The sequence below is a fragment of the Uloborus diversus genome, chromosome 4 (assembly GCF_026930045.1).
Source record: "Uloborus diversus isolate 005 chromosome 4, Udiv.v.3.1, whole genome shotgun sequence".
Taxonomy (NCBI): domain Eukaryota; kingdom Metazoa; phylum Arthropoda; class Arachnida; order Araneae; family Uloboridae; genus Uloborus; species Uloborus diversus.
Genome location: NC_072734.1, coordinates 69053140 through 69066884, shown reverse-complemented (window position 1 = coordinate 69066884; position 13745 = coordinate 69053140). Strand labels below are relative to the sequence as shown.

The 13745-nt window shown below is 33.5% G+C and overlaps 1 protein-coding gene across 2 annotated transcripts in view; it reads left to right on the top strand.

Moving 5' to 3' along the window:
• Positions 1–13524, top strand: part of LOC129221386 (splicing factor 1-like) — a 62130-nt gene extending 48606 nt beyond the window's left edge. For both annotated transcript variants that reach the window (XM_054855855.1, XM_054855856.1), the window contains 5 exons: positions 2922–3221; positions 5748–5921; positions 6611–6838; positions 11756–11879; positions 13085–13524. In XM_054855855.1, the coding sequence (XP_054711830.1) occupies positions 2922–3221; positions 5748–5921; positions 6611–6838; positions 11756–11879; positions 13085–13413 (1155 nt within the window). In that variant the 3' untranslated portion in view covers positions 13414–13524. The remainder of the gene's footprint in view (positions 1–2921; positions 3222–5747; positions 5922–6610; positions 6839–11755; positions 11880–13084) is intronic.
• The last annotated feature ends 221 nt before the right edge of the window (positions 13525–13745 follow it).

Below are 13745 nucleotides of genomic sequence, written 5' to 3'. Positions count from 1 at the left end.
AAGAATTTACCTTAACTGTATGTTTCAGATCACCTGGAGGATTAAAATTACGTCAACCTGGACACACCTCTTTGTCAGCCACCACCAAATACGATTTAGAATTTTATTTTCAACTGTTATGCACACACATTTTTATACTTTTAAAGTATCAATAAAAACTGATAAAAATGGAGAGTGAAAGTAGTTCCTGATTTTTTCCCTATTATACCCATAAAATCAAGCCTCTAGACCATTAAAACCTAAAAAATATTGTAAACAATAAAAATCTGCAATTAGTTTAAAATATCCTGATTATTGCACCTAAAATGAGAATAAGAGAACCGAAAATAACAATTATAATTAAAAGCAAAATTTTATTTTATACAAACGAGCCTGGAATATTTTAGTTAAAATTTTTAAAAAAATGGACATATTTAATCATCGTCTGAAAATCCTTCAAAATCAGATTCCATATCATCTTCTAATAGAGCCAAATCCAAGAGTTTGAGCACAAGTTCGTCAGCCGGAGCGCGAAAAGCACGGGCGAGTTCCGAATGGAGTTCCCCATTTTCGGACCCATCCAATTTGATCGATATCCCACAACACTTGAACGATTTGACGATTAATTCCTCTGGAACAGCTTCCCACGCAATCGACACCCATTGTAGCACATCTTGTCGGGAGGGCTGTTTCAGGTTTCCTTTTTTTGTTTTCTCTTCCTTTCGGAGGTAATTCCCCCATAGTTCCTGCAATTTAGCCTTGAATGGCTTATTCCAGCAAACATCTGCTGGTTGTAATAAGCTAGTACAGCCAGCAGGTATTAGAAGAAGATTTGTGTTAACATCGGATAGCGCGGATGAGGCCTCCGATGATTTATGAATGGGTGCGCGATCCAGGATGAGCAGCAGCTTGACATCATCTTCGTCGGCTCCCCACACTTTGCGGACCCAAAGCTTCAAAGTGTCGGCATGCATCCAGCCGTTGGTAGTTGCAGTAACCCGAATATTGTCCAGAACTACCAGACTAGACCAGGCTTTGGTTGGAATTTTGCCCGAAGGCTCTTTCAGCACGCACAATGCTGGTAATTTGTGCCCAGAAGCGCGGGCGCACAACGCAACGGTGAATCCCCGCTTCTTGCACCCTGTATTCGTTATTCGGATTGTTGACTCGCCTTTCGGGTTGTTCGTCCGATTCGTCGGCATATCAAAGCGGCACATCGTTTGGTCCATATTACCAATATTAAAATCGGTGTAATCAAAAGTTATACGGGATTGTTTCACACAGTTCAAAAAACAGGAAATTTCATCCCTGAGGTCTTCTGGGGATTTTTGAGAGTCGGTCGTCCCAATTCTCATGCTAACGTTGAAACGCTTTTTAAAATTGGCTACATATTGAGCCCTTGCTTTGAAATCCTCCAGTCCGTATTTTTTACCAATTTTTCTTGCTTGCTCTGCAAGGAGTTTGTTACTCACTGCTCGTCCGGCTTCCCGCTCCTTTTCTAAAAACTCGTAGAGGTCCTCATCCATTTCATCGGATAATGGCTTTCGGCTGCTACCAATTTTCCGGATCTTTTTATTTTTTCCAAATTCGTTGGTTGACAGAACATCTTTCTTTTTGATCCAGTCCCGTAAGCATTTTCGATCAAGTTGAAACTCGCTCGCCATTTTATGGAGAGAAGATCCATAAGCTTCATGCCAACGCAGTATTTCGAGCTTTTTTTCTACTGTGAAGCTCCTCCGAGACATTGTCGAACAATAAATAGCAGCGTGAGAGAACAAGATAAACAGACGAAGAGAGAGCGACGAGATAAATGTGGGCAGGTGCAACGAATTCTAGCTGGGTTTATCACGTGACACGAACGGAATGCAGCGGCGTTGACCTTGATAATCTAAGACCGGTTTGGATGAATGAAGAAACTGGGTCAGGCTTCCGGTCCTTCGCTGCTGGCGTGCATGCACTGTACAGTGAGTTTCCAAAAATGAAATGTGCGGAATCAGGGGGAGGGGGGTTATATTCGGGATTATTGAAAAATTTCCCTTTCGGCGAAAAGGGGGGGGGGTTATATTCGATAGGGGGGTTATTTTCGGGATTTTACGGTACTAAATTTGATGGCTGTAAGGAGTTATTTTAGCTACAGTTTGGTAGAATTAAAATCTTAATAAATTGACTTAATCAAGATCTGAAGATGTTTTATCTATTTATTTAAATTTTATTTTTTAACTGTAACTGTAGGTCTTTTGTGGTAATTAAAAGATTTTTTTAAAATCATTAACTTAGTAAAATATAAAAGTTTTTGTGATCAAAATATTTTCACTCGGTAACATTACATTTAAAAAAAAAAAAAATGAATACATAAATAAAAATGCATTTACTGCAAATATTTTTTCTTGGTCATACTTTTAGTAGCAAGATGTATGTAAAGAAACACAAAAAATCTCTTTGCTGAGGAACTTTAGTTTGAAAACTTTCAGTTGAGGAACTTTAGTCAGTTTAAATCATTTCAAGTGCCTTAAATGTATAATGTTTAAAATGCATTGCTCCCCCCCCCCTTTTTTTGCTCAGTATGAATTTATTGTCATAATATTTAATCTTGGTTCTTTAAAAATTCGTTAGTGCAGATTTTTTGGTAATGACAATGAAGATCTTTATTTGTTATAGAACTTTATTTCTTCTTCTAAATGTATTTTTAAAGTACACACACACACACACAAAAAAAAAAAAAAAAAAAAAAAGACTATCTAAAAAGAGTTTTTTACACAAAAGTTATAATAATGATATATAAACTAGAGGTCTTCTTATGCATGTTAATGTCAGAACATTAAAATTAAATGGTATTTATTTTGGTCATAATCTGAGATTTTTCACAACATTGTATCAAATACTTTTTTACTTTAATTTTTTAATAACTTAAACCTTCCTTAAAGAAGTTTTTATTTCTGTAGATCAGAGAAATTATCCGACAAGGAGTTGAAGTTCCTGAAGGGCAAAATGATTTACGGAGAATGCAACTTCGCGAGCTGGCTCTCCTGAATGGAACTTTACGAGAAAATGATGGCCCTCGTTGTACGAACTGTGGTGCAACAACTCACAGAAGCTGGCAATGTCCTGATAAACCAAATGTTACAAATAACGTTATATGCACAAATTGTGGATCTGCTGGACATATAGCAAAAGATTGCAGAGAGCAAAAAAATCCGGCTGGAGCGATGGGTGCCCCAGATAAAGCTAAGATTGATGAAGAAGTATGTAGTTTTATGTGTATATGTTATGAGGTGCTTGAATTATCATTTACGTATTTGCCTTAACTGGGGACTCCGTTTTTTCAAATCATTATCCCAATTTCTAATCAAATTTTTCTAATAAATCGGCAAAAATTTCACTTCTAAATAGGTGGTGCTTGTTATTTCCATTCATCCACCATTTCCCAAACAGATTAAAATGTCTTGAGTTTTTGGGGTTGTTATTCTGCTCCAATTGCGCCAAAATTGGTTTTCTCGCACCAACTTGCTACATAACTACATTTGAGGTAGTGAGAAGCAAAGGGATGTAAGTGGCAAAATTAAAAATTTGGAGAAAACCAGTACAAATAGTAGGTGAACCTTTCCTCTGTTTTGGGGGCAAGAGATAATACTAGTTGCCCTGGTACATTCTGTTGTACAGCATGATTTAGAAAAAATTTCAATGAAAGCCTACCTAGGACTTGATCTTTAAATGTGTTTTACTCAAAACTTGAAAATGTCCACTTACAACCCTTTGCTTCTCGCTGCCTCATTTACTAAACTCTATTTATTTGTAGTACAAAAATTTGAGTTTCATAGAAATATCCAATTATTTCTGACCCCCCCCCCCCTTTTTTTCCTTTTTCTTTTGGAAAAATTGATGCCATAGTTAGTGTTGTGAAAGTAGTCACTCATTAAAAATTTTAACTTAAATGAATTTTCAAAATTTTGAACAGATTAGTTGCATGCAATGTTCGAGATTTAATCTTTTTGCATCCTGTGTATGTGTCAATTATTTTGAAAGTTAGAAATCATTTTAACATATGCTATCTAATATCTACTTATTTAATTTTTTGTTTAACAATTTGTTTTATATTTTGGTCTTGATTTTAGTTATTAAACTCAAAGTTACTTTTTGCTGGGAAATGTGCTAAATTTTAAATGAACAGACTCTTAATTATTCAGTTTTTTGTATTTTTCTAAAAGGTACCAATTACTTTATCCCTCAAAAATGTCTCTGTTTCATTTTTTTTAAAAAATCTGATGTTCATAGAATTTAAATGCATAATATAGTAATCTTGTAGTACAATATGTTGCTGGTGAATCATCTATACAACTTAAATAAAATCTCTTGTATTTTCCCCCTCAAAGGTTGGCAATTATGCATTTTAATGTTTCTATGTGTTATAATTTGTATAAATTACAAATTTAAGTCATTGAATATTCAGAAACATTTACTTAAAGTATGATGATGTTCTCATCATAGATGGCCCAAGCAGAAAAAATAACCTGAAGGCAGCCATTAGCAATTTCCGAGAATTGCTAATGGCTGCATGACTATTGCTAATGGCTGTAGTGAAACATTGGAAGATATCCTCAATATTAACCTTAAGTGCAGTTGGCTCTCTGTTTAACGACGCTCCATTTAACGACAGCTTTTCACGGCCCCAGATAGGCCACTTTAGTTTTAAAAGCATTCTATTCAAAGACAATTTTTGTGGTCCCTTGAAAGTCGTTAAACAGAGAGCCAACTGTATTTTGTACTTAAATTTAAAAAAAAAGTTGTCTATTTTATTAAATGCATTTAGCAACAGCAATTTATGAACTGATTTTGAAAACTGACTTTGAATATTTTGGCAATGCTCTCCCTAATTCCGTAACTAGTGTACATGATTATTCTTTTGCTCTTGGTAAATATTAATCATTTTAACTGAAAGCAAAATCATTTGAGTTTTAGAAATATTGAAGTTTGAACTTTCTTAGCGTAGCTCATATTTTTACTAACTTTCAACTTTGATATCCTATAAGTAGTGGTGTGGGCTGAGGTCATGATCAATGGCCATATGTCACTCTATGTCCTTCCATCAGGGCTATGACTGGCAAACGATACATTATTGATGTTCTGTTGCCTCACGTTTGCATGTTCCATGGTGCTGTCGATCATAAATTTGTTTATATGAGTGATAATGTAACATGTCAATGTCATAAAACAGTCACTGTCCTAGAATGTCTAGAGAGCAAAGATATTCAGTTCTCATCTGATGGCCATCACTTTCTCCTGATCTAAATCCCTTTGAAAATGTTGGGGATGCTTTAGGATGGATTTTGCTTAGGATGCTGGTTAATGCCCCCTAATCCAAGCAATTGTCCACCAGTGCTGTAATTATGTACTGTATCTTTTTTTCTGTTTGTGAGGCACTATTTTTTTTGCAAGATAATGCAGGAAGTCAATATTATGTCAGTATTATAGCACTATAACTTTAAAAAAATGAGTTTTTACCTTTTTTTCCCTTTAATGTCTTCATCAGGAAGTAATGGCAAAGCCCCAAACTAATTAAGACACCTCCCTTAAATCTTTTAAACTTAAATGCTAATAACATGTTTTATATTTATCCCATATTGTCTCATTACTTTTCTTGAAAGATTTACTGTATATTAAAATTTTTCTAATTCATCATTATTTGTATCTCAAAACATATTTATTTTATTATTATTTTTCATCAAATAACTTTTAATTTGTAACTTAACGTTACTTAACTTTACTTGTAGTATATGTCTTTGATGGCTGAACTTGGTGAAGGTCCGCCTCCACCCACCAAGATGATGACTTCTATGGTTTCAAGTACGCCATCTTCTGCAACACCGCTGCAAGCTCCCCCTGGACCACCTCGTGCTATTATGGCTCCGCCTCCTCCGAATTCAACCACACAGTTTCAGCCAACTGTAAGTTGATTGCTAATCAAAACATGAGAGGTGGCTTTATGATTAAACTGCACAGCTTCTTTGTATATTTTGCATATTTATACTTTCATAGGGAATAATTGATAACAATTGAAAATCTGTAGACCAGTATATTTATAAATCTTTAAAAAATGATTTATAAATATACTGGTTAAGTTGTAAACTCATGCATATTTTCACTTTAATGAAGTGCAATAATTTAGCTAGGTCAAGTGTACTAATAATTTAAAAGCGCAATAATAAATAAGTAATAATTATTTTTCAACATGTAAAGATACAATCATTTTTAATATTAAAAAGTTATGTATTTTTTTTTAAAAAATAGATTGCAGTTTCATTAATTTTTCAATATGTATCTATGTAATGATGCTTGTTTAATATAAAATAATTTTATTTAAAACTTAATAGCAGCTTTGTTAAAAATCAAACAGGAATAGTAAAAAAAAAAAAAAAAAAAAAAAAAAAAAAAAACATTATAGAAACTTAAGGTACAGAAGGAATGCTTTGCCAATACCACAATTTTGTGCTCCTACTAAAGAGCTCCTATTTTTTCTTTTATCTTAGGATTGGCAGTTATTAGTTTTTGGTTTTCTTATCTACTTTTTTAAAAGTTTTTGTTTTGGTCAAATGCACGTTATTATTTGAACATTAAACATTTTGTTCCATTTCAGAACACTCAATCCGTTTTCAACAATGCCCAGAACAAGAATACGATGATTCGTGCTTCTCTTCCTCCAACTACCATGATGCAAACTTCAATGTTTGTTCCGCCTCCAGTGATGTCCCAAATGCCCCCTCCTCCACCTCCAGCTACATCTATGGCCCCCATGGCAATGCCACCATGGACACCTCCATTCCAAGTTCCAGCAAGTGTTCAGCAGACTGTGTTAACATCACAGGTGTGTTGGATTCGAAGGTGTATTTTCAAAATGGTTTCAGGCAATCAACTTATGTAACAACTCTTTTTGAAGAAATTTAATTTTCTGCGTGCAGTTTCTTAGCTGCCAACTCTTTTGTTTCATTTGTCAGACTCCTTTTCTCGAACCCCATGATCCTCCTAGTTTTAATCAAAAATCAATACATTCTGTAGGATGTTTTGTATAATTGGAGAGACATTTTTTGAACAATTTCTACAGTAAAGCAGTTTATCCTGAATTATTTTTATAAAATTTAATTTTGATTAAAAAAGAGTTTATGCAGGAAAATTTTAAAGTTTTTTTTTTTTTTTTTTGAGCAATCACGATTGCTTATTGTTCTCACTTGACCGTCTTTGATGTCTGGTTCCTTTTTTAGCTTGGACCAGGGCCTCTACATCCTCTGGTCCTGAGCACTGTCCCCCAGAATCTGCTTCTGGGCGGTGGTGTCCATGTCATACACACACACACGCGTATTTTCACCCATACACACACGTCTTTGTGCATACACACACAATATACACACGTAACCGCCCAGTAGGAGGGGCAGGCTTGGGGGGGACAGGAGCTGTTTCTAGTAACAATAACCCCAATGAGTAGGGTTCTGTCGCAACTCGTGATTGCGAAACAATTAACTTGAATTCAAAACTTAAGAATTCAAATCATTATCTTTATATATATATATATATATATATATATATATATATATATATTTTATAGTGGTTAGTACCAAAGCTAATTGTTTTTCTAATGATTTTGTTCCTAAGTATCATTTTTACTAATCCTTTGCATAACGGCTGAATCTGTTGTTTTGAGTGGAAGCTTCCCACTTTTTTAGGTTGTCTCCTGATTTCCCTCTTAAGTATAATTTTATTCCATTTTTAAAAATAATTTTTCTAAAATTAATTTAAGATTACAAACTGTCGAGTAATCAAGTGACATAAACTGGCAAGATATGCAAAAATTTCCTAAAATTCGAAACTTTTCATTAGTTTTTAATGTACCCAAAAGTTCCAAAGACCGTTTTAAAAATCATTAATATTGGTTTCCATAATTTAAATTAAATTAAAATTCTAAAATTATTTTATTCATTATGAAGTTCTTCTATTTTCTGTTTTCATACTTTTGTATAAAAATTCGATTTTTCTGCATCTGTGTTGAAAATGGAATTTTTATTATTTATTTATTTATTTATTTATTTATTTTGTTACTTTTTTTTTCATTTTTGATTATTATTTAGTTTTGCTAAATTGTTTGTGTAATTTTCATTAAAATTTTGAAATACTTAAACAAAACTTGGTGATTATTTTGAATGTGAGTTTTAAACTGTCATCAAGTTAAAATATCAAACCAAATATACATCAATTCAGAAAGCTTTGTTTTAAACTATTTCATATGCTAAATCTACTGTGTTCCTCCTGTTTTTTTAAGCACTTTAATTGTACTTGGTCTGATTGTCACGAAAAAATCTGAGGCCAGCTTTTGCTTATATCTCAGCAACTAGACTACTTAGAGACATCTGGATTTCACTAAATGATTTGCTTAATCTTAAGGTCCAACTTAACGCTAAAACATTCTATTTTAAAATAAAATTTTTATTTCAGTTAAGATGGAAAACAGCAAATTTCATGTTCTTTCCCCATTAAATGTTTAAATCCATTGTTACAAATTTTGTTGCCTTGCAATAGCAATGTTAATAGTAATCATAATAAAAATTTGAATCAAGGCTTCTCGAGAGCAAGCATGACATTTATCCACTATCATTGCTTATGACTATCATGCTATTATGAAAGTAACGAGCATTTACTGGCAAAATATATTTATTGATCGTAATTTGTACAAATGTTCAATATTCTTCAAAATACATTTCTCCTGCATCAATACACTTGGGGAGACGTGTTTGCTACGCCTGAAAGGCACCCTGAAACTCTTCCAAGGGAATGCCTCTCAGGAACGTTGTAACATGGTGTTGGATGTTTCCCAAGGTTCCCCAATGTTTTCCTTTCTTCTCTCTCTCTCTTGAGTCGCGGAAACAAAAAGAAGTCACATGAAGCTAAGTAGGGACTGTAAGGTGGTGAGGGATCACCCAGGGGGGGGGGGACATCCATAACGGGGTTCGTTGGCAACCTCCTCCTGGCTCTCTTTGAATGCCTTGTGCCACTTCCCAGACTGTGATCTTGAAATGCAATCGTCCTTGAAGGCTTCTTGCAGCATCTGGAATGTTTCGGTTGCATTTTTTTCCAAACCTCACGCAAAACTTTATGGCGTATCATTGTTCAAGCGAACGCTCCATTGCGTTATGTTACAAAAGTTGAAAACATACTTCAAGCGGAGGCACTTATCTCCGCTCACACTGCTCGAAAGCACTGACGACTGGATGCATTGAAAGGGCATATCCCGCACCACATTTCCCAGCCGGTTTTACCGTGCTGCCATCTATTGTCGCGTCACAATAACATTATGCTCATTACTTTCATAATGGACCCTGTATTTTTATCCTCATTCATGCCAATAATCGAAAACGGGGCTGAGTAAAGAGACATGTTATGTTGTGAAATATGAATTAGTTTCGCAAACCGTTGATAATAAAATGGTTTTAATTAAATTAGCACACAAACAAATCCTAAAGGGGAACAAGGATTAATTTTTAGTGCCAAATGCACACTAAAAAGAATAACAATTTTTTAAAAAATATACTAAGTACTTTTCATAATGCACTCAAAAGGACAAAATAACTTTTCTGGAGCAGAATGGACGATTAAGTATTCCTGTAGTTTTCAAAAATTCAAAGTAAATGACACCACAAATGAAGAAAAGTGCGGTTTAAGTCATTTCAAAGCAAACTTTCCCGAAAAAATTTGCATTGTTTTACCAAATTTATGATTGAAAGCTAAAAAGATAATAAAAACTCTCTACCTGACTTGAGCAACACTTTTCTTCGTTTTTGGTGTCATTTTCTTGGAATTTTTGAAAACTAGAAGAATACTTAAATTGTCCATTCTGCCCCAAAGAAGTTATTTTGTCCTTTTGAGTGCATTATGAAAAGTTCTTAGTATTAAAAAAAATAAAAAAATCTGTTATTTTATTAATGTAAAAATCTACTATTTCCCTCTGTTTTAAGCAGTAAAATCTACTGTTTGTGATTTGTTCAAAAAACGATAAATATGTGTAGCACATACAGTAAAACCTGTAAAGTTGACCACCTTTGTAAGTTGACCACCTGTCTATGTTGACCGCTTTTGTCAGGAATGGAATTATTCCTATGTTATATAATGAAGGAAAACCTCTGTAACTTGACCACCTCTCCATCTTGACCACCTGTCTATCTTGACCACTAATGAACACCAAATTTGGTTTGGAGCATTGTAAAAAACCCCTTTGTAAGTTGACCACTTGGTTTATTTTTCTTAATTTTACTTAGCAAATTGTTTTATTTTATTATTTTTTTTATAGCTTTCCAAGAACATTTTTGATACCAGACCAGCGTTTTACTAACTAAATGAAACAGTAGCATAACTAAACCTCCTTTTGAGTTGAACCACATGGGAAAACTATTAAGAACCCTTTTATTCCCCAAACTTGTTTTTCTTTATGAAAACATGTGTCAATAGAAAAGTACAAAGTATTTTTTTCCAGTTGTAAAATTTTATGACAACAATGGAATTGTGCTAAAGAGTAAAGTTACTTGCATTGAAGTATTTCTGGTGCAAGGGATTAAGAGATACGACATTTTCATTTACAACTGCTTTTTTAAACTATGAGAGTCCAGCTTGTTGCTCTTTGTGTTATAGTTTTACATAAAATGGCTTCAAAAAGAAAGTTAGTTGAACTTGAGATTGATAAAAAGTATGAAATATTGAAACTAATTGAAAAGGGAGAAAGCTAGAGAAAATTAGCTGACACATATGGAATTTCTAAAACTAGTGTCTAGTAAGTGCGCCAAATTCAATAAGGAGTTATTTTGTTGAAAAGTAGATCATCATGGAATTATAAATGTATATGAGAAAAATTTGCAATTTGAGAAGCTATGAAATTTTAGGAACTATTAATATCAAATGAGTAACTTTTCATAAACAATAAGATATTTTTTTTTTGATCAATTTACTGAAATTTTAAATTTGCATGACACATTATACGTCATTCTGGGAAAATAATCTCTAAAAATATTTGAATAACATTTTAAAATATTGTTTCAAAGTAATGCTAAACAATGAAAGTGAGTTAAACAGAAAGAGTAAGTGTCAATCATTAAAAAAATGAATACATGGTGCAAGAAATGACAAAAAAAAAAAAAAAACATTACTCCCTCTATAAGTTGACCACCAAAGGACTGCACCGCAAGTGGTCAACTTACACAGGTTTCACTGTATTTTTATACATCTTTTCTGAAATTAAAAAAAATCTTCTTAACCTAAAATATCCTTATTTAAATTTTGAACAGTCCTAATTTAAAGTTAAAATATTACTTAAGCGATTTACATTTATGTTCTAATATCTCATGTGTACTTAATGTTTATAGGTCTCGCTTTGTGTACTTAAAATTTTGTTCATAAATGCATTTGCTCTTTCATGCAAAATTTCTTTTTATGTGGTAAATTTTAAAATTAGCTTCTTTCATTTCTTCCACTTGAAAAGCACTTATTTTTTTTCCGGACGGCTTTTTCCATGGTTTTTTCTACTGTGAAAGAAACTTGCCATCCCTTAGCCAAAGGTATAAAATAAATGAGCTGAATCTGGCATTTGAAGAATGATCCACAAAATTTATGTACAGGGCAGATCCACATTAAAAAATTGGGATTTGAAAACCTCAGTTATTATTACTACTATTTTGCCTTTGATGTTAAACATGTGAAAACATATATTTATATTTGTTGGTTATTAATTGTTGCATTTTGTACTCAGGGCACAACTCCCGTTGTGGGTATGCTTGCTCCCCCTCCACCACCCCCTAGTTTGCCAGCGACAGCACAGACACAAGTTACATTGGCAACTACTACATGGATGACTCCACCAGTAGCTACTCCAGGTAAGCATATTAATCAATTTTTTTTTTTAATATTAAGTTTGACATTTGCGGACATGTGGAATCTGAGAATTTCATACTCTGATATGCTTATCCAAGGGGGAAAAAAACTAAAATTCTAATAGAATTAGTTACTACAAATTATTAATTGGATATTCAATCTATAATCTACCAAATAATAACCTATTTTGCTCTCAATATTAAAAAAAATTGAACCAAAAAAGCAGAATACGTGTTTATATGCAAAAGTAAATCACACCCTTGTAAGCAAAGATTGGAAACTCCGTTTATACGGCTCAACCTCATAATTATCATATTATACATAATGTTTTTTCATTAGTTTAAATTATTATTTCTTAACAAAAGGGACATGTTTCTTTTACCTTGGAACCTTAGCTTTCGAAAACTACAATTTGTTTCGTCATTGCTGTATTAATAGAGCAAAAATATTAAGTAATGCATACAGCAAACAATAAGAGATTGACTTTGGATGCCCCGCACATGATGCATGCAAATAAATTAAATTTTGAACAACAAAATAAAAATAATACTGTGTCAGGAGTATCTTTGTATCAAATGTAAAGATTAAAAAATTCCCCTCCATTATTCCATTCATAATTAAGCTGTATGAATTTTGCAATGGACTGTTTCTTTTATGCTATGTTTTTCCTTTTATGAAAGTGTGCATTGAGTTTGTTATAAAATAAAAAAAATGAAAAATTTCAGTTTTAGAAGGTCAATCTTCAAACAATATTCTGAAACACGTACATCAGAGATAGGTTATACGATCAGGGTTAGGGGGGGGATCAGGGGGGATCACGTTTAGATCGCCACTCAAAATAAACCAGATGCAGCCGGAGAGAAGAATGAAATATCTCATTTTTACTTCCTTTTACATAGTAAAGGAAGTATTGCAATTTTGTTATGAAGGAGGAGCATATATATATATTACCCTAGGATAACATCTAAAATGACTTTTATTGTGTTTGTCACAAACTCACACTGTTCACAATACATCATGCAAAACATTTTTTAACAGTTGACACTGTTGCAAAACCTTCTACCACAGCTGTTTCAAAATTATAAATGTAATGCTCATTCCTCTTTAAGGGTTACATGGAATTAAAAAGTACATTGATGTGCATTGTGATGCACTTTTCTGCCATCATATAATCTTAACTGTATTTTATTTGTAAAATTCATTTTAGGTGTTCCATGGCCAATGCCACCTCAAATGCTGGGAACGGGACCAATGCCTGTGCCTCCTCCACCAGGAATTGCACCTATTCCACCTCCACCTCCAGCTGTAGCTGCTACCATGTATCCCTGGGGTGGATTTATGGGTGTACCACCTCCTCCACCCTCTCTTCAGGCAAACCTTCAAAATCTTGCTGCCCAGCCACCCCCTCCTCCACCTGCTGTCAGCTCTGTGCCATCTAGTGGCACTACTTCAACTACAGTTCAGAACGTTAGTCTACCAACCCTCTCCCTTCCTACTGCACTCTTGGCGGCACCACCTCCACCACCACCAAGTTAAATTTGACTATTCCAATGACCTCATTCATATCATATAATGTCACTCTTATTTCTTACAGCTGGTAGATTGAAAAACTATGTATAAAAATATAGTTTCATCTTCATATAGTTGGCTCAATAAATTTCTTTTTTAAGATTTTTTTTTTTACTCATCTTTGGTTTTTGTTTTCTTCTATCCTAACTATTATTATAAATGCGAAAATGAGTTTGTTATGTTTTCATGTCTTAAATTCTCAACCAATCATCATGAAATTTTCCACAGGCATTTTCAGGAGTGCAAAATAGAAAATATGGTGGTACCTTTCATCCAGAAAAACAAAACTGTTTGAATTT